A 24,276-nucleotide genomic window follows, 5' to 3' on the forward strand; every position below is an offset into this window, starting at 1 on the left:
CAAATGGTACTTTTTACTCGAATTTGAAGCAGAAATGTGAACCATACGTTGCTCGCAACTTGCTCATTGGCTGGCTTACCAGAACAAGAGGGGGAAGCCTCCGTGACGAAGCCGGGCGACCAGTGAGGCCAACGGGAGGGACGAACCGTCTCGACCCTGGCCTGTGGTAGTACAAAGGGGTCGAGCGGGTGACTCAGGGGGGCAAAGCTACTTGCACCGAGCAAACACGGTTCACAACGACAGGAAGGCTTGAGGCACATGCTCCCGGACGCGAGGAGGGACGCACTTTATATAGGTGCCGTTTGGCAGAGAGCAGGCGAGGGCGTGAGCCTGTCACGGGGCAGAGCACTGTGAACCACGGAGAGGGACAAACGACTCGCTGTGCAGCCATGCAGGGACAGCTTATAATTAATATGTGATGATGTATCGGGACCTTGCCGTGGACAGCTTGTGAGGCTCGCACCGTGTCCGTTACGGCGGGCCCAGGACATTGGGATGGCTGGCTGGAGCGATGTTGAAGCAAACAATGGCATCGAATTTGCGATTTTGGCTGTAGCCAAGAACGGTCATTTCGGTTTGCTTCAGGCCCCTCGGCGACGTTCCGCTGGCGTCGTACCAATCTATGCAATGCATGTATGCCGACTACTTGTCGTCGTCCTGCTTCTCCACGTTCCCGGACATGGACGCCGAGGCCGGTTGGGCTCCGCCCAATGCCCAACATCAGCGACCACTTGGGGATGCGTGAGCGTCACGGACAGGACCTCTTCAACCTCTTTATCGAGAGCTTGGCATCTCCCACGGGCAAAGAGAGGGGATTTGTTGGCGACCGTGTGCCCAGACCACGTATGCCGGTGTCCTGTATGCCACCAGGATGGCGCCCTCAAATACGAGCCGACAGACTGCAGCCGGCGGTCGGTTGAGCTCACACACGGCCAGGCGTGCATGTTGCCAGGGACATATGAGCCGTCAATTATAATTGCTACATGTGACTGCTGCAAGCCCACGATTCGTCCCAACCAACCACGGGCGTCATCAGGCGGCCTTTGGCCAGGAGGCTTGGCCCAAGGCGCTTTTCCTCATTTTTCCAGGACCACTCGTCATAATGGGAGGACATGAAGGCCGCGTCTGATGTAAATTACCCGTCTTGTATCTCGCTTTTTCCCCATGGTAATCGTAGGTTCAGCATTGTCCTGGACCGCGTGCATGTCAGAAGCCACAAACTCCCCGACCAATGCTTGATGTTTCTTCCCGCACCGTGCATGACCGCTCAAATGCCTCCGATACCTTCAAAGCATTGCCGTCTCACGACAGGCTGGCAGCAATTTGACCGAACTCGGAGCCGCTGCCTCCTGATTCCAGTGACAAGGCCTTTGACCAGGCCAATCCAGTAGATGGCGAGGTACACGAGACCGGAGAGCGGTTGCTTAATACTAGGCCAACCTCACCACTCAACCTGCGAGACTTCACGGCTTGGGAGATTGACGTTGAGCGGGGAGGACAGGCATGGGAGGCCGACGGCTCGCAGGGGCCCCCTGTTGCTGACCCGTCGACTCCAACATGGCCTCCCCGACATCGCCCCATCTGTTCTGCAGTTGATAAGATGAAGTTCCAACGGGCTGTCCTTCTTCATAGAAGAAAATGAATTATTAGCGCCTGCATCACCTGCCAATATCGCTACAGTGTGGATGCTTGGCCTTGTCGCCCTTATTCGAGAGCCGCGCACCCGGACGTCGTCGTCCGGTCGTGGGAGAGTCGAAACCGGCCCCAGAGACTCTGGGAGACAGTAAACCAATGCAGTCTCCATGTGCACAACAGGGCGAATGTACGGGGACAGCTCGAAAGATTCAAGCTGGTATAGCGTCAACGTTGTAAAGGATATTTTGATAGTTCTGTTGCAACACGTAGGCGCTACTTGACTTTGATTTAAGGAAATCTGCGCCGAGTAGAGTAGATGATTACCGAATACGCCGGCAAAAGCGAAACCGGATTTGACAGTTGTCTCTGTTGGTGCGGCTTGTGTCGGATGCTCCCATCGACGACACTCCTTGTGTAGCTAGAGCTTGGACCTCGCACTCCGGAGCTTCCAAGCCGGCTCAAGTTCGATTCCGTGCAAATCCTTTGCAGAACCTCGGGGGTCATGAGCTGCTCTCCCGGCCAACGTCAATTTGCCAGGGTTACTTGGGCCAGCTCAGTATCTGTCGTTCATCGTCGGCCCTTGTCGGCACATCCCTGACAACGTTTGTCTACTCGGACGCCTTGTCAGCTCTTAAATTTCCAAGAAGTGTTATTTTGTCTGAAATGGGATTTGCCGAGGATCTATGGACGAAAGCCCCCCCCTCAGCTAAAGTCGCTCCGGACGCCATCACTACGTCGTTGAGCCATTGGTAGCATGTCCCGTTAAACAGGGGAAGATCGCAGATGTCGGGTGGGAGCTGTGTCGTCGGAACGGTTCGTCTCCATAGTGAAGAAGCCTGATTCTCCATTCGCAAGTATTGTGCATCGCGGACGGCGGCAACCTTGAACTTTTGTCAACGAAAAGGCCTATTCTATCGTCGAGGGAAACACAGAAACGCACCAAACATGCGAAACGAGATTATTGTCGTTTCTGTCGACTTCCCAGGCCGGGGATACTGCGCGCAGGCTGCAACCTATTGTCGGCATGCATGATGCATTAACCTGAAGCTGCCGGAAACACAGACAAAACAAGCAAAATCCAATTGACTCCTTCACGCGGTTGCCAGGTGCTCTCTTTGGGGTAATCCACACGTGGTGTCTCCGCACGCCCTCGTGTTCAACGTGTTGCGAACGACCCATCCGAGAAGATGGAGCTTCAACGGTATGGGAAGACGTCGCTCTCGCGGCGGACGACGCCGGCCAGCGCGGTTGGGAATCGGCGTAGTCCAAGGTAGCCGAGCTTGAACAAGGGCTCTGGCAACTTCAGCCTGGATAGCTTGGATGAGATGATTTGGGCTGGACCCTCGGCGGAGCGGAGTCTCTCGTTCCATATCTCCTCGATTCGCTGGTGATGGCCTCGGGAGTGCCCAAGGCACACCCAAAGACCGCGAGTCGAGGGCTCAAGCAATTTGATTCAAGAAGATAGAGCGTCCTTGGGTTAGAGACGCGAAGGTCTCGGGATCTCGAGTCGTTGGGAGATGCACCAACCTGTTTCCGTCTGCCGGCGAGCATGCGGCAGAATGGCTAAGCAACACTATTCATCCGAGCAAGTTAGCATATAGGCCTGAAACACAAAGTATTCATTGGGTGAAGTACCTGGGGTGCCCTTGATCCTGGAAGCGTGTGCAGTTGCAGCTCATCCTCGGGGGAGGCTGTCGGAGGAAGCGTCCCGAGCTTCAGCATCACTCGCTGCCGATCCTTTGCATGACACAGAACGACACAGACAAGTGCGCAGAAACCGTTGCAGGCTCTACGGCTATTGTGATCTTTGTCTTGTCGACGAGGCGAGCTTACGCAGAGGCATTCGCCTGCGCGGCAGCCTTGCAAGCCCTCTCGAATCCCCCTCGACCTCGCTTCATGCCAGCCTCTCAGAATACAGCAGACACCTGGAGATTTGGCCAGCACAAAGAAAAGGGCCCTGGTCATATGACCTGCTCCTGTTTAGCCCCTTTTGCTGCCTCAGCAAGTCGTGACGGTCCGGCAGATATGTGGGGGGCGGTCTGCCAGCTGGCAGTTGCCTTCCTGCCTCCTGTGTGTTCCCCCCCCCCGGGGTCACCGCCTCCGTCCCTCCTTCCTCTCCTCCTCGAGCCCCTCCTTGGACTCTCTCTCAGCACCACAACATTAGCCCACGCACGCACAAATTCCTTTTTTTCCTCCTCTGAGAAGGAAAACACCTCGTCTCCCCGTGGGCTCTGCATCTTCGAGGCTTTCTCGAGGGCACCGCCTGCTTCCTTGCACAACCTCTTCACTGCCGAGCACCAGACTTGATCGCTTCCCTCACCGCGCCTCAACGCGTCGAGGGGCTGCCCCCCCGAGAACTTTCACCAACTTCAACCGGCTTCCTCTGCTCACTGTCGTCTGCATCCTCGGTTGTCAGCTTACACCCCTTTCTTGCAAGGTTCCATCACTTGTTCGGCGAGTCTGTCAAAGAGCCTGTGCACTGACAACTGCAGCAGGATCTCGCCTTTCTCAAGATGCGTCCTGATACTCTCCGCCAGCCGGGGAAGAAGCCGTCTCTTGGAGACGGGCTTGAGCTGGACTTCATGCGCAAGGCTTCCTCGTGCGAGCCCATCAGCAAAGCTTCCACGTCGGATGATGAAAGCTTTAATGGTGGTGAGCACATTTTTCTTTGCATTCTCTCTCATCTTCATTGCCCTTACCTTGCCTCACACGTCCTTTCCCTCTCCTATTCACCACCTTCGCGTCCGAGATCACGCTCTCATCTTTGATTCCCTCTCATCAAGACAAGAAAGGCTAACGTGCTGCAGGAACACGTGGCGAGACCGCGAGCGACACGCTGCTCCGGAGCCCCAAGGCTCGGTACGGCTCTTCAGCCTCATATTTGTCGCCAGGTACGGCGGCTAACATGCCCTTCAGAGCTCAGCTCAAGAAGCCTATTTCGGCTGACGGTACTCCCGTCTCGACTCGGTATGATAATACGTCCTCTGCGTTGTTTGTGTTGTGCAGTGACTGACGGCCCCAACAGCAGCTCGACTAATTTCATGGTCGGATCCAGTGAAGACGACGACGTCTTCGCCGATGGCTCAAACGATGGCTCAAACGATGGCTTTCGCGGCCCATCGAGCCCTCGTCGGGGAAGCGAAGTCGCTGTCTACCAGGAAGATACGCGTGACAAGGTCGACCCGCAAACCATGTATGCGGGCTCTTCCTGCATGTTTGTTGCCAAGTAAGTCGCTCTCGACGTCCGCTTTGCTGCCTTGACATGGACTGACTCTGGCTAGTCTTCCGCAACAGTTCCACGACCGAAAGCTCGAAGAGGAAGTGACTAAAGCTTTCAGCCAGTTTGGTATTGTGTTTGTGAAGATCAAGCGTGACTCCAGAGGCATGCCGTTTGCCTTCTGCCAGTATACGGTGAGCCGGTTTCCAGAATCCCGAGAAAGCCCGCCGAATGTCGCTGACAACTGCCAGAATGACCAAGACGCACAGTCCGCGATGAGACTTGGCAAGGGCATTATGATCCTCGAGCGACCTTGCCGCACCGAGATGGCCAGAGCACACTGTGAGTTGATGCCGTCGGCTGTAATGGAGAACGGTCACTAATTTTCCCGTTCAGCGTCCTTCATCGTGTACAAGTATTCCGGACAGCGGATTCGCCTTCACGAGGCCCGCGATCTTCTTCGCCGTCTCGGTCAGATTTCCAAGGCCGAGTACCTCAACGAGGGCCTCCGAGCGGTCGCACGCCTTCCGCAGACTGTCGTCGTGACGTTCAAAATGTACGACCCGAGACGCGATCCTCCCAAGGTGAGTAAATCGTGGCTCTTCCCCGTGTTGACGAGGCTGAGGCTAACACGCGACGCCAGATCTTCGCATTTGACCCGACCTACTGCGTCAAGGTTTTTGACCCAAAGGCACTCTCCGCCAAGGAAAGCACCCCGGTTGCCGCCCCTCGCGAGGGTACCTTTCTTAAGCAGTATGACAGAGACCGACGCTCGGCGTATGTGGGAAACCTCCCGCCGAGCATGACCAAGGATGTCCTCAAGTCTCTTGCCAGCTCCTGTGGCGAAGTGGTGGACGTCCAGCTTCATCACAAAGAGGTGGCGGGCGGAGGTGGTGAGTGAACTCGTCCACTCTGATTGAGGCTTTGCATCTAAAACGCTGACACTCGTCCAGGTCTCAGAACTTGCTTCGGGTTTCTCGAATTCAGTCGACCTGATGCGCCTGATGAGCTTGTGGAGGCAATGGTGAGTACAGTGCAACTGACCATCTCGCGCATCCAACTAACGTTTTTCTCCAGCACGATACTGACATTGACGGCTATCGGATTCGAGCTGAGCGAAAGCAGTCTCGGTCTGCCGAGGCTCCACGATATGTCCCGCCGCCGGCCTGCGAGATATCGTATCCACGATACTCGACTGTCTGCGCGCGTGCTGGCTCATTCGAGCTTGAAAAGCCCTCGGATGGTGGCTATGGCACTCCCTCGGGGAACACGGGTACGCAGTCTCGTTGCAAGCTTTATGCATCGAACTCATATACCCCAGGGCGCAGCCGCCAGTCTCGTCCTACCGTTCTTGGCTCCGACTCGTCCCCGGCTCGTGACATTTTCGAGCCTCCTGAGACGACCTTCGCTGGCTCGCCATACGATGAGGCTCGAACGTCTCGAGCAGAGTCCTTGGCCGTTCCAGGCTCGTCAGTCAAAAAGTCTGTTGAATTCGACTTGCCTTGCCGCAACGTGTCTGGCTCGTCTGCTGATTCGGGGCCTAGCGCTGCGCCTGTCAAGATGGCTTCCAAGCCCACCACTCCCAAGGCCGCCAGCGTGCCCTCGACCTCGTCTGCCAGAAAGCGTCCTGGCTCTCGAGACACCGAGGCAACGCCCGCACCGCCGACTGCGATGCCCTGGCTCCCACCCTATCCCCCGTTCGGGTACCCATACATGGGAGCGCCGATGACGCCTCAGGCAAATCCTGGCCTCATGTACGCCGGTTACATGCAGCATCCCATGTACCATACGATGTACGACATGTATGGCAACATGATGCTCTCGCCGCCTCACATGATGCCGGCCTTCAACCCAGGACCTGTTTTCAACGGAACGCCGGCCCGCTCTGACCGCGACAACAAGTCCACTGTCGAGCCAGGCTCGGAGACTCCCGACGGTCGCAAGTCGGAAGGAAAGGGCAAGGAGCCATCGCTTTGAGGGTCTCATGCCATCTTTCTCCACCGGTTCTCGACCGCAGAGGATTCTGCTTCTGTGCAAACGTTTGCCAGAGCTCACGGCGCGTACTGTTTCGTTTCCCTGGTTTTTCTTCCCCTCTGTCCTCGGTTCTTTTCCGTCTCGACTTCCCTTCTCCTGGTTTCGTCCGGTCTTGGTTGCGCTTTTGATGGGCAAGGTTTCTGAGCGTGTTTGCGTCTCAACAGCCTTGGCGTCAAGCTGCATTCCACTTCAATTTTTCTCGTCAGCAAGCAAGACGTATGAGGGAAGGATGGTGTGCCATTACCCGCCGCAAACACGCCCTGTTTTCGTACTAATTTTGCCTTTGGCGCGCCAACCTGTCGTCAGCGCGGTCGCGGCTGGACAACCACGTCCTCTCAGCACACAACTTTTCGGGTGAGTGTGGCGAGACAATGGATGTGAGTACAGCAGACGATTTTGTTGGAGTTTGGTCGGGATGGCTGAGTAGCAATGGATAAGCAACACAGGCGCCCTCACATCTAGGTTTCTACTGTTGACAAATCTGGCTACTCTGTCTCATCTTGGCTGTATGTCCGAGTATTGTAATTCTGGAAACACCTAGGAGCAATGGGCTCAGGGTCGAAACCGATGGAGGCTCTGCTCCTCTTCGGAGAGGCTGGAGGGAAGGCTTGAGGGTGAAGCATCGGCGGACCGTGGAGGGAGTCTGGGGTCATTTGATCTTGATTGGGAGGAGATGATGGAGTTGCCTCGAGCTTTTCCAGCACCAAAACTAGGTCAGGTCAGTAATGAAAAAGTTGCACTATTTGCCCACCGGCAATCTCTGTTTGCCAGTAGCGCGCACATGTTCCCTACCTTGCTGGTGGTGACTGTATCGCAAGAAGTACGAGCAGTTTGCCTGGCTGCTCGATTGACTGCATGACAAAGCCGCTGCGACGAGGATGGGAGCACAAAATCAACGACGGTAGGACGGTGATGCAAGTACGTGATTGGCCTCGCTTTGTGATGTGGAGGTGGGCAGCCCTGGCGGATCCACGTGCGCTCTTATTAGTTACCCGCGGTGCGGGGACGAAGATTTTCGTTTCTTCATCACATCTCAGTTCCCCAACGGCTGGACAGTGCGCGGAATCTTCAGAAAGCGGCGATTCGTCGATCCCCTGACCGCAGCACCGACATCATGGGACAGCCATCGTTTTCGGCGTCCAACGCCATCATCTACCTCACCTATGGCGTCTTCCTGTGAGCACAAGCTGTCGAGACTGTGCGGCGCCAACATCTAACCGACTCGGCCCAGGATTACTGGGACGAGCATTGCCTGGACCATGAGGTTCCAGGGCAAGAAAGACTTTCTCTCCGGGAACGGGACTCAGTCCGGTCAGCCTTCCGCTCTCTTTTGCATGCCCCTATTCTCTGTTAATGCCGTCTGCGCGCTGGTCGAGGATGCTGACTCTTGACGTGACGCAGCTTTCCCGCTGGCTCTCAACTTCATCGCCTCTTGTGAGTAGAGCCTCTCGCTCGCCTCGAAACGGAGTTTCTCTGGAGCGGTGGCTTCTTCCAACCGTGGACGCAGCCCGTGCTCAGGCGCCTCGGCTGGGTGAAGTATATGATGCGTTTGGCAATGACTAGGTTCGTACCCTAGGTCTCTGTTTTCGCCCCTCGACGCATGGGCTCTCCCTGCTCTCTTTCTGTTGCAGTCTCCGGACCCGCGACTTGACGCAACACCTGACTTCCTCGCTTTCACGGGCGGAGTCCATCTGGCCTGGACAAGATGCGCTGCAGATGGGCGAGAAGCAAGAAGAGGAGAGGGAGAGCTCACTGCGTGAGGGGCGGGGATGCGGCTCACTACGGGCGCGGAGTTTGAAGCGGTGCCCGTCATCCAACCCTCCAGGCTGGCAGCCTGGAGGGAGATGGCAGCCCGCCGAAGACGAAGCTGAGATTGCACCGTCATACTCGATCAAGTTAATGCTTGCGTGGGAAACGTGCTGCCGCTCTAGACCTCCAACCCTTTCCCCCCTCCCCCCACCGCTGAGATTCGAACTGACCCCAAGCAAGCACTCGGCGCCGGAATCCTCTTCGCCTACCCGGAACTCGCCACCTTCGCCGGCGTGCAGGGCGTCGTCGTCTACGCGCTCGCCTCTTCCTTGCCCATGCTGGTGTTTGGCGCCCTTGGTCCCATCATCCGACGCAAGTGCCCCGAGGGCTTCGTGCTGACCGAGTGGACGCGCCAGCGCTACGGCACCGTGGCGATGCTTTACCTCAGCTTCATGACGCTCGTGACGCTCTTCCTGTACATGGTGGCCGAGCTGTCGGCCCTGGGACAGGTCATCGGGGCCCTGACGGGACTGGATAAGTTACCCGTCATCGTTGTTCAGTGCGTGGTCACGACCATTTACACCTGTGAGTCTCGCTTCACCGCATGAAATTGGGATCGAATGCTGATGGAGAGGATGCACTCCTGCACAGCGCTCGGGGGCTTTAAAATCTCCTTCCTCACCGACGTCATCCAGGGCGCCATGGTTGTCTGCCTCATCATCGTCGCCACCATCACCGTCGGGGTCAAGACGGAGATCAAGCCGGAGCTCATCGATTCGTCGGGCCTCACCAAGCCCTCGCTCCTCGGCTGGCAGCTCGTGTACATTCTTCCCGTCGCCATCCTGACAAACGACTTCTTCCTGTCACACTTTTGGCTGCGGACCTTTTCGTCAAAGTCGGACAAGGACCTGTGGATCGGCGTGTCCGTGGCCATGGTGACCATCCTGTGCGTCCTCACGCTCGTCGGCTGCACGGGGCTCATCTCCGCCTGGTCGGGAGCGTGGCCTGGCAACCCTGCGCAACCGGGGTCTCTGGCTTTGTTCCTCTTGCTCGGGCGGCTGCCCAACTGGGTCGTCGGCATCGTCCTCATCATGGTCGTCAGTCTCAGCACTGCCGCCTTTGACAGCCTTCAATCGGCCATGGTGTCGTCGGCGTCAAACGACTTCTTCCGCAACCGCCTTGGCATCTGGTACATCCGCGGCATGGTCGTCATCGTCATTATTCCCGCCGTCGTCCTGGCCCTCAAGGCCTCGTCCATACTGCAAATCTTCCTCGTCAGCGACCTCCTCTCGGCGGCCACCATCCCTGTCCTCTGCCTGGGCCTCAGCGACCGCCTCTACTGGTGGCGCGGCTTCGAGGTGGTTGTCGGGGGGCTCGGCGGCATTCTGGCCGTCTTCATCTTCGGCACTGTATACTTTGGCGACGCGCACGAGGGCGGCAAGCTCCTCCTCCTCCAGAGCGGCCTCTACTCCAACGACTGGAGTGTCTTTGGCGCGTTTGTTGCCGCCCCTGTGGGAGGCGTCGTCTCTGGCTTCATCGCCCTCGCCCTGCGCTTGGCCTTTCAGCTTCTCAAGGCCAGGGTCAGGGGCGAGCGGTTCGACGCCTTGGATCGGCCCATCGATGCTCACGTCCCCGTCGCCGACGCAGATGTACAGCCCGAGGCTGTAGCGACCCTGAAAGCGGGCAAGTTTTTCTGAAGAGTACGCCTCGCGGTCAGGTGCAATGGCAACGCGTATATACTCGGGCTCCTTTGTACAAGCATGGACCATGTGCGCATGCGTGCATGGCCTGTTAGGACGCCGGCGTGACGTATCAGAGTAGACAGGTCTCGAGCTTCCATCTGGCTCAAATGACAAGCAGCGGCTAGATTCGTGGTTGCGTCCAGTCCTCGCCCGGAAGTGACGCCATGCTATCGTACATGCAGAGAGTTCATGGCCGCGAGCTCTGCGCTCCCCTGTTACACTTCGCCTCTCTCCATGCGTTGCCTCGACCCAACTCATGTGCACGCCTCAGCGTCACCGGCCAGCATCGCGGACTGGGCGCCGGCAAAAACAAGGCAATTTACATTCGTTTCGTCGTCTCCGGGCCCCAGCCCGCTCTCCTCGCCTGCTCCTTGCCAATGATGGCCTGTTCCTTCAAATACCCCTCGAGCGTCGTGGGCGACATGGTGCCCCATATCCGCCACGGCGTGCTGACAAAGGTCTTCTGGTTGACTTGCCTGGACAAGACGACATACTCGGTCTTGTCCTGTAGCTTGAGGGTGCCGGGGATCGTGGCGCCGGTGGCGATGGTGTACTTGGAGGCTTGCTGGGTGGAGCAGATAGCCACGACGGCCTGCTCGGTGGCCATGGTCTTGTCGTAGGGGTTGAACTCGTGGATGCGGTGGGACATGAGGCGCGGATAGAGGAGAGGGCGGTTGTATTTGACCACCTCGAAGCGCCACCCTTCGCGGTTATCTCTGCGGTCGATGGCCGAGATGAGCTTCTTGGCGCAGCCCGCCAGGCAAATGTTGTGCAGCGTCTGCTTGTCGCCATGGGCAAAGGCCTCGAGCATCTCGCGATACATGGCTTTTGCGGTGGGCGCAATCTGGCCGCGCCGGACCTTCCACTTGGGGCGCGAGGTCCACGAGGCCATCGAATTGAGCTTGTAGCCGAGCACAGAGCCGGTCTCCAAGAGCCACTGCTTCATGCGGGCCCACTGGTAATCAAAGAAGCGGGAGGGGTTTCGGGGACATTGGGACAAGGGCATGGCAACGAAGGTGGCTGGAGAGGTAAGAGAATGGTCAGCTTTTCTTGTCGTTTTATCATTGAAACTCTTTCGTGGCGTCCCACGACAAACAAAGCTACAGCAGCAGCAGCAGCCACCTCTCCCAGACCAGCCAATGCAGTGAAAGCGAGACCAGGAAAGCAAAACAAGAGGGATAAGAATGAGAAGAAGAATGTGGGCGAAGACGCACTCGGAAACAGGGGCCCATCGCCGTCCTTGAAGTAGTCGGCGTGCGCCTCCTTTTGCATTTGTGACAGGCTCAGCTCCCGGTTATTTCTGGCGGTGATCATGCGATTGGTGCGTTCCACCTCGCGGGCAATCTGTTTGCGAGACGGCGCCGCGTAATGGCGGCGAGCCGCTGCCGCCGCGGCGCAGATGGCCGGCGACGATGATGGACACCTCGGCGGCAGCAGCAGCAGCAGACGCCGGGCCGGGCTCATCGCTGCTGAGGCCATGGCTGGCAGGAAGGAGGGGGCGAGTGCGTGCGCGCGCTTCTTGTCGTCGGTGAGTCGTGAGTGCGCGCGAAGGGTACACCGGCGGCTCGGCTCGGAAATCTTCTTGGAAGTTGGTTGGTTTTGCTAACCGATATAATAGACAGGCTAGTTCGTGATCGGCCTCAAAAACCTCGGCCGGGGGGGGAAAGAGAGCTAGGGCGGGTAATTGGTATCCCCGCTCCGCGCATGACGTGCAGGAAGCTACCCGCGCAAAAAAGCCGGGACTGTCCAACACCATCGAAGCGCGGCCTTGCATTTCTTCCACGACGGTCGTTTTGTTTCGCACGAGCGGAATCCTCGCTCGAGAACGTCAAGCGATTTCCTTCCTCCTAGGCGGGGCCCACCGCGTCCCTTGGTCTCATGGTATTCAGCCTGCGGTGAGCCAGCTGGGCTCTGCTTCCCCCCGACTTTGCAACATCGTTGCTTGCCCGCTTGCTTGCTTGGCGAGTCAGGCAGGTGGCGTCTCGGTACGGGCAATTGGGTGGTTGCGCCTCGTCGCAGTCGTCGCGCAAGACATGAATGCCACGCGGCCGCTTCTCGCCAGGGGCTTCCTGGCGCGGAGCATAGACGAGCTGAAGCGCCGCTCCTCCATTGGTGCGCACCCTTTCCCTCTATCCGCCCAGCTCCCTTTGCCCTCCACATGCTGACGGTTCTTTCTGGCGCGCAGCGTGGAAGCTCGAGGCCGTCAAAGGCCCACAAGGCTCCCGCCCCCTCTACGACTTTCGCGATCAAGACTCTGTGCGCGACTGCATCCTCATGTCCGATCACCTCATCGGCGGCTCCTCCCAAAGCAGCCTCGACTTCGTCTCCTCCGCCGCCTCCGAAGACGCACCCTCACCCCCGACCTCGAGCGAATCCCACTCCCCGCCCACGTCGTACGCCCGCTTCCAGGGCCTCATATCCACCTCGCTCCCCGCCGACCGCCCCAACATCCAGCGCAGCGGCTACGCCGCCTTCCGCACCCCCGACCAGGCCCCGACCGTCTTCGGGCGGTCCATGTGGGACATTGACCCCTACACGTACCTGGCCATGAGGATCAAGTCGGACGGCCGGGCCTACTTCATCAACCTACAAACAGAGGCCGTCGAGCCCACCGACCTGCACCAGCACCGCCTCTTCGCCAAGCGGCCCGGCCAGTGGGAGACGGTCATGGTCAAGTGGAACGACTTTGTCCGCACAAACTACGGCTTCGTCGTCGAGCCGCAGACGGAGCTGCTGCGGCAAAAGGTGCGCAGCGTTGGCGTCGGCCTGACGGACCGCATCGAGGGCCCCTTTGAGCTGTGCATCGAGAGGGTGTGGGCGACCAACCAGGTCACCGAGGGAGCGACGGTTATCAAGTCTGAGAAGAGCCAACTCAAGAACCGCAGAGGCGAACGGATCCAGTGGTAGGGTTTCGGGGGAGTATCCGACGTCGGCTTGTTTCGGTACGGGGAACAAACAGTTTCACGTCCGTCTGCCATACTTGGCAACTTTTCTCAATTACACCTCCCCATGTCGGGAAGCTCAAAGTATTGGAGTGAAATGTTACGGTTTGCTCAACAGCAAATATCACTTGAGCCAACGGCACACGCATCACCCCCCTTTCCCCGGTGTATCTATCTTCGCCTTCTCTTTTGATTCCCCCAGCACCGCAGTTGAAGTCTACAGGCCCCGGATCCACGCTCGCCGTTGCTAGACAAGGACGGCGAGGAAAATAAGCCGGGATTGTTCGTCATAGTAAAACGGCGTGCAGTTATTCTGTTAAATTCAAAGGGCCATGGTCGTATGTTTCTCCATCCATCTGGTCCGCGAGGAGGTCCCCCGCCTCCTCGACCAGGCCACAACCACAATCTAAGAGCCTTATAAAGCCTTTTTAAAGGCTTTAAAACCAGCTGGTCGGCTCATCTGCACCATTGTGTACAGCTGACCTGACCAAAGTTAGCAGCAAGTTGCAGTCATCAACTTGTCCGTCCAACCATCAGGTCAGCACCGTTGAACACAATCGGTTTATTTTAGTTTAGTTTAGTTTAGTGTATTTTCCGTCCAGCAACTTTTGGTCGCTCAGGTCTCCGCAGGGGAGCACAGGACGTGCTGAGCTAGCAGGTGTCTACATGCTACATATCGTACACTTCACCCACTATCCAGCATTTCATCGGCTCAACGGCGCTCATGACAAACCTGTTGCCCGTCAGCGGGACGTCCAGGCATGAAGAGAAAGCTGTCCCGTGGTCAGATCAGCCAATTTGCTTCTGGGGCCTTGCAGCCCTTGATGACCTCGGCGATCGCATGGTCGCGAGACCTTGACGCCGCCGAGAACGGAGCAGGTAACAGAAAGGATTGAGAGGAAAAGGTAGGGTGAGAGAGGAGAATGATGACCGTCTAGTGGCGTGGGCAGATCCTCCGAAGAAGGAGCTCGCTTTCGCCAGCCTGACGAATTTGTCAAAGTCCTTGCCGATTGCGCGGTTGATGGCTGCAGCCGGCCAAGGTGCAAGCCGCATACGATGCCGTGGCGCAACCTTTCTGCAGTAAAAGATGTGTGCTGGCTCTTTCGTCTTCCGCACGAGCACGTCAGTCGCGCATTGTCGTGACCAAACCTTTCGTGGTAGTCAGCAAAATCCCCATGGTGGGTTCTTGCTGCAAGCAAGTTACGAAGCAGGGGCCGAGAGCGCCAATTCTGACGGGCAGCTGGTTGTGGCTTTAAGCCTCAGGTCTCTGTATCGCTCCGGCGCAGAGGCTTCCCACCAGGCCTTGAAAGCCTCTTCCGGCTGCTGTCGGGCAATCTTTCGCAGGTGCGCTAGCGTCGGGACGTTATCAGCGGGTTCTGGCAGTGATGCTCCCGCCTTTGCCAGAGCATCAGCCTCCTCGTTGCCTGGGATGTCAGCATGGCCGGGGATCCAATGGACCTCCACAGCTCCGTATTTTCGCGCCAAAGATTGAAACTCAAGGAAGACCTCTTGCGAGGAGTCGCTCGGCGTGCCCGTAAGCATGTTGCGGTCGCAAGGTTGTCGAGGCAGACAAAGATGCGGTCAGTTTCTGGAAGGCTCACCGCAGCCTTCAACCTCCAACGCACCTTTCGCCTCAGCGTCGAAAATCTCGGCGGGCCCGAGACGGCCCTTGTCGCGCAAGACGGTGGATCCGTCCCGATGAACAACATAGCCATATCCGGCGTGGCCTTCGGTAGAACGGGACCCGTCGGAATAGACGACCAGAGTTCGGGGCGATAGTGCCTGGAGCCAATCGCGAAATTTCTTCGCCGTCTCATTTTCGATGCACTCTGCAGAGGCGCAGTCTGCTCTTCGACAAATCCGCGCTGCAGCAAGGCAGGCCTTGGGCAGCTTGGTAGCAATTCGTCGGAGCGCCGCAGCCTAGTCCGGAAGGGTTTTGGCTGCTTTTGGTACTTCAGCTTGATCATTTCATTCAGTATAGGGCTTTTGGCCTCGACGTGCGCTTCACGAGCGGATGAGCTTCGTCCAGGGATTTGAGACGCGCAGCAAATGCAGTCCGGCGCGCCTCGAGCAGCAGAGGGACCGGCGGTATCCCTGCCTCCCGGTGCAGAACATTCGTTGGTGTAGTTCTCCACACTGGCAGGATAGCCCGAAGAGATGTGTAGAGTGCCTTGCTCATCTTCTTTACGAGGTGTCCGATCCTGGACGGTCCTTCCTTGCCCGGCTTGGTCCAGCGCGGGCGCGTAGAACCAGGATACCAGACCTCCGCCGCGTAGAGCAGCACTGGAATGACGCAAGCGCAGACCGCTCGTCGCACAGCGCTCGGTAGAGGACCATGCCTGGTGTTTGTCAGTCTCCTGAGATGGAAGGCGACTGCTTGCGCTTTGGCCGTCCATTTCTCGACATGAGTCTTGAAAGACAGAGTGCTGTCGAGCCAGACGCCGAGCCAACGCATCGCCCGGCCCGGCCGTTTCTCAAATTCGCCATGGAGCACTGGCGGCGCCGTCTTGGGCGTCGTTCGAGAGAAGTGCATCACTTCTGTCTTCTCAGGGTCGAAGGAGATCCCGTTGGCGGCGCCCACGATACAAGCTCACGCACATGATGAGATGCTTCGGCGGACGTCTCATCCAGGCTATCGCCGACGCAAAGGATGGCAGTGTCGTCCGCATAGCCGAAACGCCCTTTTGAGCTGCCCAAGCGGTAGATTGGTTCCGTATACAGTAGGAAGAGGATCGGCGAGACTGGCGATCCCTGTGGCAGCCCGCACTGGAGAGGCGATGAATTCGTTGCGATATCTTGATAGCGGATGCGTGCCGACCTGTCTTGCATAAACGAGCCGACCCATCGCGCGAGGTTCGGTGGCCACCCTGCTCCCGTAGGCGAAGGATCAATCTGTTGCGGAGGACTGTGTCGAAGGCGCCCTGAATGTCCAAAGTCACCAATGTTGCAACCTGCTTGCAGGCAAATGCCTCCTCGATGTCATGAATCAAGGCAGCAACGAGATCCACGGCCGATCTCTTCGGGAGCGCGCCGGCTTGTTGTGGGTGTAGTACGCCGAAATGGACCGAGGCCCACGCTAGACGCCGTGCGATGAGCCGCTCGAGGCCCTTGCCGAGACAGGACAAAGGAGATGGGGCGCCAAGCGCGGGGTGTAGAGATCCCTGCGCCCCGGCTTGGCAATCATGACCACTTCTGCTTCTCGGAAGGGCTTCGGATGGTGGCCAATCCTGAGGCAGCCTTGATATAGCTGGTGGACGAGACTTCCGATCGCATGCCAGACAGCGCGGAGCATCCGCACCGTAATATTGTCGGGACCAGGGACGTATTCCCGGTGCGTAGCGTGGCGTCGCGGGTCTCCGGAGAGACTCGGTCGGTGAAGGGTATCGTCCTATCTGTGTTCACGGAGATCCACGGATCTGGGATGTCGTCGTTCGCCGTGCGCCGTTCCAGAGTGGCTTGTCGCAAGGCGGTGGCCTTTTCCAGCTGCGTCTCATACACTCGGTCGTCAATTTGCAGGGGAGGAGCTTGAAACGGACCTGGAGACTTCAGCCAGCGGACCGCCCTGAAGACGGAGGCGCTATCGGTGAAGCTGTCAATCAAGTTACGCCAGTAAAGGCGCTTGGCCCGGCGCACCACGCTATGGAGCTCCCTCTTGGCTAGCTGTACTTCTCGGTCGAAGCCGAGAGAGTGAACTCTCCTCCACGCGCGGTAATTGGCCGCCGCCTTTGCGCATTCTTCAGTCCACCACCGCGCACCATGCGTAGTCTTACGGGCAGGTCGACCGGCAGCTCTGGCTGCACAACCAAGAAGGTTCACGAGCGCCGACGCAAAGCTGTCGAGCTCGGAAGGAGATGCCGTGGTGATCGGGATGAAGGCGGCACCGGCCTCCACTAATTCAATGAATCGCTTCAATTCCTCGTCGGAGTTGAGATGGATCTTTCCTATTGGAAGGGGTGCCAGAACTTGTCCTGGCAGCGTGATACTAAGGGTAAAATGATCGGAGCCGGTTGCTAGATGATCCTCGACAACAGCGTCGGCCAGAGGTATGTTGCAGAAGGCGAGATCAACCGTATTGCCGTGTGCGTTGGTCGGGACATCGACAGGATTCAGTAAGCCGAGTCGATTGTCCATTGCCCAAAACGCTATTTCTTCGCCGCGGTCCTCTCGTCGACCGGCCTGCCAGCTGGGATGTTTGGCATTGAAATCACCAGCAACAAGACACTTGTCCGGTACGGTCCACTGAAGCAAGATTTCAAGGGCTCCGTCGTGGTACGGCTGCCGATAGAAGTTGACGACTGTTATGCCGTTGACGGTGAGCCAAAGGATGTCACGAGTCGCCGCAGGTCTCTTTTGATCAGCGACGAGACCTGCGGAACGCCGGACGTATGTCATGACTCTCGGGCGAGTGTCGCGGCCGTCCCAGTCGTTGACGGGTGAGAAGGTGTCGTAGGCCTGATGCGTCTTAGTGAGGCATCGGCCATCTTTCAGTCCTGTCCATGGCTCCTGCAACAAAATAATGTCGTATTGTTCCGAGTCGGCCAACGCAAGGGCACAATCGTGTGCCGGCGGAATCTTGCCTACGTTGGCTTGGAAGATTCGCAAGATCCTCCTATCGCTTCGATTGCGTGGAAAACAGCGAGGCATTAGGGTAGCGTCACAGGACTAGTGCGTCGTTTCTTCGATGGGACGACAGGGAGGAACTGGTCGCCGTCCCTTACATGCGGCGGCGTTGTGGCCACAACGATGCATGGGGTTGACGGCGCGGCTGGCTCGTAAATGGCGCCCATGTCGGAGCTTCCATCTCCTCCAGCTGCCCGCGGCGCCGTTGACTCCAAGGAAAGTATCTGCGGCCTGCCAGGGCTCTGATCAGACTGGTCGGACACTCTGGCCTTTGAGTCTGCCGCTTCTGCTGCGCAGAGAGCTGAACTCCCATCTGCCGTACCAGGCTCTTCTCCTCCTTCGTCAGGCGCCGGACCATGCCGTGAACGCGCTTGGGGCGGGCAGGGCATTTGGGGTCATCCGCGCAATGGGGTCCAAGGCAGTTTGCACACTGCTCGAGGGCGGTGCATTCTTGGCTACGATGGCCGGTTTTGCCACAACGCCTGCAGCGCGCCGTTCGATCGCAGCTGTGTCGAGCGTGGAAATCCCAGCACTTGTCACATTGGCTAGGAATGCTGGGCTTGTTGATATAGCGGGCGAACCGGCTGGCGCCGAACAGTCGCCAGGGTCTCTGCGTGGGTTCCAGGAAGGATACAATAAGGGTCTTGGTAGGCATATCGCCCGAGTCGTGTCGCGAGGTCCGTATGCTGATGGGCTTCAGTCCGGTTTGGCAGGCAATTTCTTCTTTGACCGCCTCATCGAAGTTGATCTCAACGCCGCGTAGGTCCGTGAGCCTACGGGGCAATCGGCTACGGCATACGAATGCCATTTCTGGCTAATCTCTACGGCCGTCGCGTCCAGATCTACGGCCCAATCCGCCTGTCGCTGCACGAGTAGTTCGCGCGTGGCCACATCCGATGCCAGGATGGCCCAACCCGTGTTTACCGGGAAGGCTGCCGGGATGCGGCGTAGGTCGATGCCGACTCTAGCGGCGATGTGGGCCCGGATAGCGTATCTTTCATGGTTTCGGGCCGGAGCATCGGCGTCAAGTCGGACAAAGACACGCAGGTCTTCCTTGGGTGGGACCACGGGCGGTCGTCCTTGAGACGAGTGGTGGTTTGCTGTTTTCGCTGTGGTGGGGCGGAGGCCGTAATGGCCAGCTGTCCTTGTGTCGTTTTGCCGGATGCGAGAACGCTGCTGTACGTAGGTTTCGGTGGTTCCTCAAGGTCGGCGAGCGATTGAGTCCAGAGGTTCAGAAACTTGGTGGCAACTTGCTTTGCGATGCTATTGTGGGAGCCGGACGTGAATTGTTTGGCTGTCTGTTCGAATGATTCGCTAAAGGCCCGAAAGACTGCCAGCTTGGCATCATGGGCTGCCGTTTGGTCGCGAGCGATCTTTGTAGCCGCTTCGATGATGGAGACAGGTGCATTTTCCGTGGACCCGGTCGAACCAGGGCCATTCGGGATTATTTCCGGCTGCGTTCCTTCCGCGACGGCAGCGTTGGGCGTGTCGCTGGGAGACGTCGGTCGAGGGAGCTGCTGAGCCGCCAGGGTTGAGACATTTGGGCGAGCCTCCGCCGGAGAGGACAGTAGGTGCTGAGATGCACGGGCTGCTAGATCAGGTGGCGATTGTATGTCGACAGCACAGGAGCGGCGCGCGAACCTGAGGCTGGTGCCATGGCCGCTGCCGGCGCTTTGCGCGGCGCTGTTGCGGAATTTTCAAGAGCACTGTTAAGCGAAAAGCTGTATGGATAGGCTACTTCCTTAACACTTGCGTGCCAAGAAAGTAAAAATGCAGGGAAGGGTTGTGAACACAATCGGGGTGAAGCAGTCGGTCGTTCCAGGGTAGGTGAACTCTGTGGGCCGATAGTACGTACCATACCGCATTAAATGACTGCGTCAGCCTGGATCCACTTGATGAGGTAACCTGACGCATCGCAGCCCATTGGGAGCTACCACGCCGAGAGCTGACGACGACAAGGCTTCTCCGAGCCACGGCCTGCGAGGCAAACAACCTGTTCCTGCACCGAGCCCCTTCGCGATACTTCCAGTCCCTTCTCAGCCGCCGCGACCTGTCTTCGAGGCATTTCCCAGCGCGCGGCGCGTGCCTTGCGAACCGACCCGCGCGCATCGCATCCCTGAGCGGCGGAGCATAACTGCTTCCTCGCCACCTCTCGCCCGTCATGACTTCGCTGCGCACCGCCGACCATTCCAAGTTGGTCTATTCGACATGCAAGCTGGCCCTCCAGCCCATGCGCTAACGAGCCGCCGCCCGCAGGACCGACCAGGAGCTTGCCATCAGCATCAAAAAGGCCACAAACAGCGACGAGATATCCCCCAAGCGCAAGCATGTGCGTGCCTGCATCGTCTACACCTGGGACCACAGGTCTGCCCAGGCCTTCTGGTCCGGTATCAAAGTGTAGGTTACCGCGCCTCCGCGACGTCCAGTCCGACGGCTGACTCGTCACTTCAGCCAGCCCATTCTTGCCGACGAGGTCCAGACGTTCAAGGCCCTCATCACGATCCACAAAGTCCTGCAGGAGGGCCACCCATCGGCCCTCAAGGATGCAATGATCAATCGCAGCTGGATCGATGGCCTCAACCGAGCAATGGCCGGAGAGGGCGTTCGCGGCTACGGCCCCCTGATCCGAGAATACGTCTACTACCTGCTTGCGAAGCTCTCCTTTCATCAGCAACACCCAGAGTTCAACGGCACCTTCGAGTACGAGGAGTATCTAAGCCTCAAGGCCATCAACGACCCCAACGAAGGCTACGAAACCATCACCGACCTCATGGTCCTGCAGGACAAGATCGAACAGTTTCAAAAATTAATCTTTTCGCACTTTCGGAACGTGGGCAACAACGAGTGCCGCATCTCTGCTCTGGTGCCTCTGGTCCAGGAGAGCTATGGTATCTACAAATTCATCACGAGCATGTTGAGAGCCATGCATTCAAGTAAGCCTCGTCCAGTCCGGCGTGCCCAAGACCTACATGGCTGATAAAAAGGTAGTCACCGGCGATGACGAAGTTCTGCAGCCCCTGCGCCAGAGGTACGACGCACAGCATTATCGCCTCGTCAAGTTCTACTACGAGTGCTCCAATCTCCGATACCTCACCAGTCTCATCGCCATTCCCAAGTTGCCGCAAGACCCCCCCAACCTCCTGACCGAGGACGACGAGGCCCCTTCGCTGCCCGCTCGACCGAAACAAGAGATTGAACGTCGTCCGACGCCTCCGCCTGCACCCAAGTCGGAAGAGCCCGGTGAGATCTCGGAATTCTGGAAGAATGAGCTGGACCGTCAGAACAGAGAATACGAGGAGCAGCAGCGCGTCTTAGAAGAGAGGCAGCAGGCAGCGCTGCTGGCGCAACAGCAAGCGCAGAGACAGGCGCAGCTTGACTTTGAGGAGCAGCAGCGCCGACTCATGGAGCAGCAGCAGCGAGAGCAGGATGCGCTCTTGGCACAACAGGCGCAGTGGCAGACGCAGGGCCGGCTGGCCGAGCTGGAGCGAGAGAATCTCAACGCGCGGGCTCAGTATGAACGCGACCAGCTGATGCTGCAGCAGTACGATCAGCGTGTCAAGGCATTGGAAGGAGAGCTGGCGCATATCCAAGGCAGCTTCGGACAGCAAATCTCTAGCAAGGACGATCAGATCCAAGCGCTGCAAGAGCAGGTCAACACCTGGAGGACCAAGTATGAATCTCTGGCCAAGCTGTACTCGCAGTTGCGCCACGAGCACCTTGACCTCTTACAAAAGTTCAAGTCAGTGCAGCTCAAGGCGGCGAGCGCCCAGGAGGCCATTGACAGGCGCGAGAAGCTTGAGCGCGAGATCAAGACCAAGAACCTCGAGCTGGCAGACATGATCCGGGAGAGGGACCGCGCTCTCCACGACAAGGACCGACTCAACGGCAGCAACAAGGACGAGGTAGAGAGGCTCAAGCGCGAGCTCCGTATGGCCCAGGACAGGGCCGACAACCTGGAGCGCAGCAAAGGCAACGAGCTGTCGACCATGCTGGCCAAGTACAATCGTGAGCTGAGCGACCTGGAAGAGGCCTTGCGCAACAAGTCCAAGGCCTTTGAGGACGCTCAGGCTAAGCTCCGAGACGGCAGCTCCGACTTGGAGCTGCTGCTCCGCGACAAGGAAGAGGAGCTCGAGGTGTACAAAGCAGGCATGGATCAGACCTTGATCGAGCTGAACGAGCTCAAGCAGAACCAAGGCGTCACGGACAATGCGCTAGACGGCCAGATTGACGCGCTCATCATGTCGAGCCTGGACAAGATCAACGACATTATCGACTCGGTGCTGCAGGCAGGGGTCGCGCGAGTCGACGACGCCATCTATGAACTCGACTCGTCGATGCAGGCGGGCAACCAGAACGCATCGCCGTCGTACGTGCTGTCACAGATCGAAAAGGCGTCTGCGAGCGCAATGGAGTTTGCCACGGCTTTCAACAACTTCATCGCCGACGGGCCCAACAGCACCCATGCAGACCTCATCAAGGCCATCAATGTCTTCTCGGGCGCCATTGCCGACATCTGCAGCAATACAAAGGGCCTCTCGCGGCTTGCAACCGACGACAAGAAGACGGACTCGCTCATGGGCGGCGCGCGCCAGTCGGCGCTATCGACGGTGCAGTTCTTCCGCGGCCTGCAGAGCTTCCGGCTGGAGGGCATGGATCCCCTGCAGAAGACGGACGTGGTGATCAACAGCAACAACGACGTCCAGATGAACCTGCAGAAGCTCAACAAACTGGTGGAAACCTTTGCTCCGGGGTTCGGCAAGCTGGCGAACAACAAGGGAGACTTGGGAGACCTTGTCGACTCGGAGCTGAGCAAGGCGGCCGACGCCATCGCGGCAGCGGCCGAGCGCCTGGCCAAGCTCAGGAACAAGCCCAGAGACGGATACTCGACTTACGAAGTCAAGGTGCACGATTCGATCCTGGACGCGGCAATGGCCATCACCAGCGCCATCGCGGAGCTCATCAAGGCTGCCACGATGACGCAGCAGGAGATTGTCCAGGCAGGCCGTGGCTCGTCGTCGCGGACCGCCTTCTACAAGAAGAACAACCGGTGGACGGAGGGCCTGATCTCGGCGGCCAAGGCGGTCGCGTCGTCGACCAACACGCTCATCGAGACGGCAGACGGAGTGCTGTCGAACCGCAACAGCCCGGAGCAGCTCATCGTGGCATCCAACGACGTGGCAGCGTCGACGGCCCAGCTCGTCGCCGCCAGCAGAGTCAAGGCGGGTTTCATGTCCAAGAGCCAGGAGAGGCTGGAGCAGGCCAGCAAGGCGGTTGGTGCAGCTTGCAGGGCCCTGGTGCGGCAGGTCCAGACCATGATCAAGGAGCGCAGCCAGGACGAGGACCAGGTGGACTACGCCCAACTTGGCGCCCACGAGTTCAAGGTGCGCGAGATGGAGCAACAGGTAAGTGTCGGCATTTCCTTGGCCCGTGACGATCCTCTCTCCACCCCCGTTCACATTTGCCTCCCGCTCCACCGCTTGCTGCCCTTGCCACCCGGACACAAGATCCAACCGCTCCCCCATCCATTCCAGCTGTCCAGGGGTTCCCGTGGCATATCAGCCACTCTGGTCATGTGCTAGCACCAAGACGAATGCAGACGTGTGCATACGTTCCCCTGTTCTGGCGTGCCGGGCCTAAGTCGCGGGGAAGATGCGACTTTGGTGTCTGGCTCTCCACGAGACCCGTCGGCGTCGGACATGTCCGGCGCCAGTGCAAGCCACGATGTCTGTGTTTGGCGCCTGGGCGGCCCGGGCAACAAGTGTCTCCGCCGCCTTGAGAACCATTCGGGATAGCTGCCACGGGTAGAACTGGACCCCCAGTTATGCCTGGACAGCGCCGACCTCGGAGAAACCCCATGGGAGGGGGCGATGGAGCCCGGTTACTTTACTGGATCCCCGCACAAGACTTGACTATTTGCTTTTGGCAAAGGAGCAGATGTGGCTAACCAACGTCCGCGCTTGGAAACGGGGCTTTTTAGGTCGAGATCCTGCAACTGGAGAACTCGCTGGCGGCGGCGCGGCACCGATTGGGCGAGATGCGAAAGATCTCGTACCAGGAGGACTAGACTGGCTCTACCCCAAACCAAGCGCGCGCTACTTTGCAATGCGAACAAAGGATGCTGCTGCCTGGATGCGCGTCCGCCTGCAGTGTCCAGTGTCCGCGGCGGCTGCGCAGCAAGAGGACATGGCAGAGAGGCGAAAGCGCCTGGCCTGTGCGGTCTATTGTGGAGCATGGTCTCCGGAGACGGGATGGGGCGGTGTTGGCCTCGGCCAGACTCGTCACTTGACAGGGGACGCGTGGGCGACGTTGGCGTGCAATTGGCAGTGGAGAAGCATCA

The 24,276-nt window shown here is 58.4% G+C and overlaps 6 protein-coding genes across 6 annotated transcripts; 4 read left to right on the forward strand and 2 right to left on the reverse strand.

The window, feature by feature from the left end:
• Window positions 1–4,148: 4,148 nt before the first annotated feature.
• On the forward strand, window positions 4,149–6,829 carry HRG_04784 (RNA recognition motif domain-containing protein; the record flags this gene model as incomplete). Its single annotated transcript, XM_044863255.1, has 11 exons — window positions 4,149–4,287; window positions 4,443–4,494; window positions 4,552–4,602; window positions 4,664–4,861; window positions 4,917–5,046; window positions 5,104–5,194; window positions 5,249–5,436; window positions 5,496–5,745; window positions 5,806–5,876; window positions 5,930–6,125; window positions 6,174–6,829. 11 exons carry the CDS (start codon window positions 4,149–4,151, stop codon window positions 6,827–6,829), a joined length of 2,022 nt encoding a protein of 673 aa, XP_044721869.1.
• Window positions 6,830–8,000: 1,171 nt separating this feature from the next.
• On the forward strand, window positions 8,001–10,332 carry HRG_04785 (urea transport protein; the record flags this gene model as incomplete). The annotated part of the gene is made up of 6 exons (XM_044863256.1): window positions 8,001–8,062; window positions 8,118–8,197; window positions 8,288–8,320; window positions 8,876–8,976; window positions 9,052–9,220; window positions 9,287–10,332. The coding sequence occupies 6 exons, from the start codon at window positions 8,001–8,003 to the stop codon at window positions 10,330–10,332; spliced, it is 1,491 nt and encodes a 496-aa protein (XP_044721870.1).
• Window positions 10,333–10,696: 364 nt separating this feature from the next.
• Window positions 10,697–11,856, reverse strand: HRG_04786 (tim44-like domain-containing protein; the record flags this gene model as incomplete). The annotated part of the gene is made up of 2 exons (XM_044863257.1): window positions 10,697–11,397; window positions 11,592–11,856. The coding sequence occupies 2 exons, from the start codon at window positions 11,854–11,856 to the stop codon at window positions 10,697–10,699; spliced, it is 966 nt and encodes a 321-aa protein (XP_044721871.1).
• A 554-nt stretch (window positions 11,857–12,410) lies between these two features.
• HRG_04787 (complex I intermediate-associated protein 30 (CIA30) domain-containing protein) lies at window positions 12,411–13,284 on the forward strand (the record flags this gene model as incomplete). Its single annotated transcript, XM_044863258.1, has 2 exons — window positions 12,411–12,489; window positions 12,563–13,284. The coding sequence occupies 2 exons, from the start codon at window positions 12,411–12,413 to the stop codon at window positions 13,282–13,284; spliced, it is 801 nt and encodes a 266-aa protein (XP_044721872.1).
• Window positions 13,285–16,499: 3,215 nt separating this feature from the next.
• On the reverse strand, window positions 16,500–18,106 carry HRG_04788 (endonuclease-reverse transcriptase domain-containing protein; the record flags this gene model as incomplete). The annotated part of the gene is made up of 2 exons (XM_044863259.1): window positions 16,500–17,981; window positions 18,038–18,106. The coding sequence occupies 2 exons, from the start codon at window positions 18,104–18,106 to the stop codon at window positions 16,500–16,502; spliced, it is 1,551 nt and encodes a 516-aa protein (XP_044721873.1).
• Window positions 18,107–20,100: 1,994 nt separating this feature from the next.
• On the forward strand, window positions 20,101–24,003 carry HRG_04789 (ANTH domain-containing protein; the record flags this gene model as incomplete). The annotated part of the gene is made up of 5 exons (XM_044863260.1): window positions 20,101–20,132; window positions 20,196–20,336; window positions 20,391–20,872; window positions 20,928–23,341; window positions 23,917–24,003. The coding sequence occupies 5 exons, from the start codon at window positions 20,101–20,103 to the stop codon at window positions 24,001–24,003; spliced, it is 3,156 nt and encodes a 1,051-aa protein (XP_044721874.1).
• Between the last annotated feature and the right edge of the window lie 273 nt (window positions 24,004–24,276).

This window comes from Hirsutella rhossiliensis (assembly GCF_020360975.1).
Source record: "Hirsutella rhossiliensis strain HR02 chromosome Unknown scaffold00004, whole genome shotgun sequence".
In the NCBI taxonomy this organism is placed as follows: Eukaryota; Fungi; Ascomycota; class Sordariomycetes; order Hypocreales; family Ophiocordycipitaceae; genus Hirsutella; species Hirsutella rhossiliensis.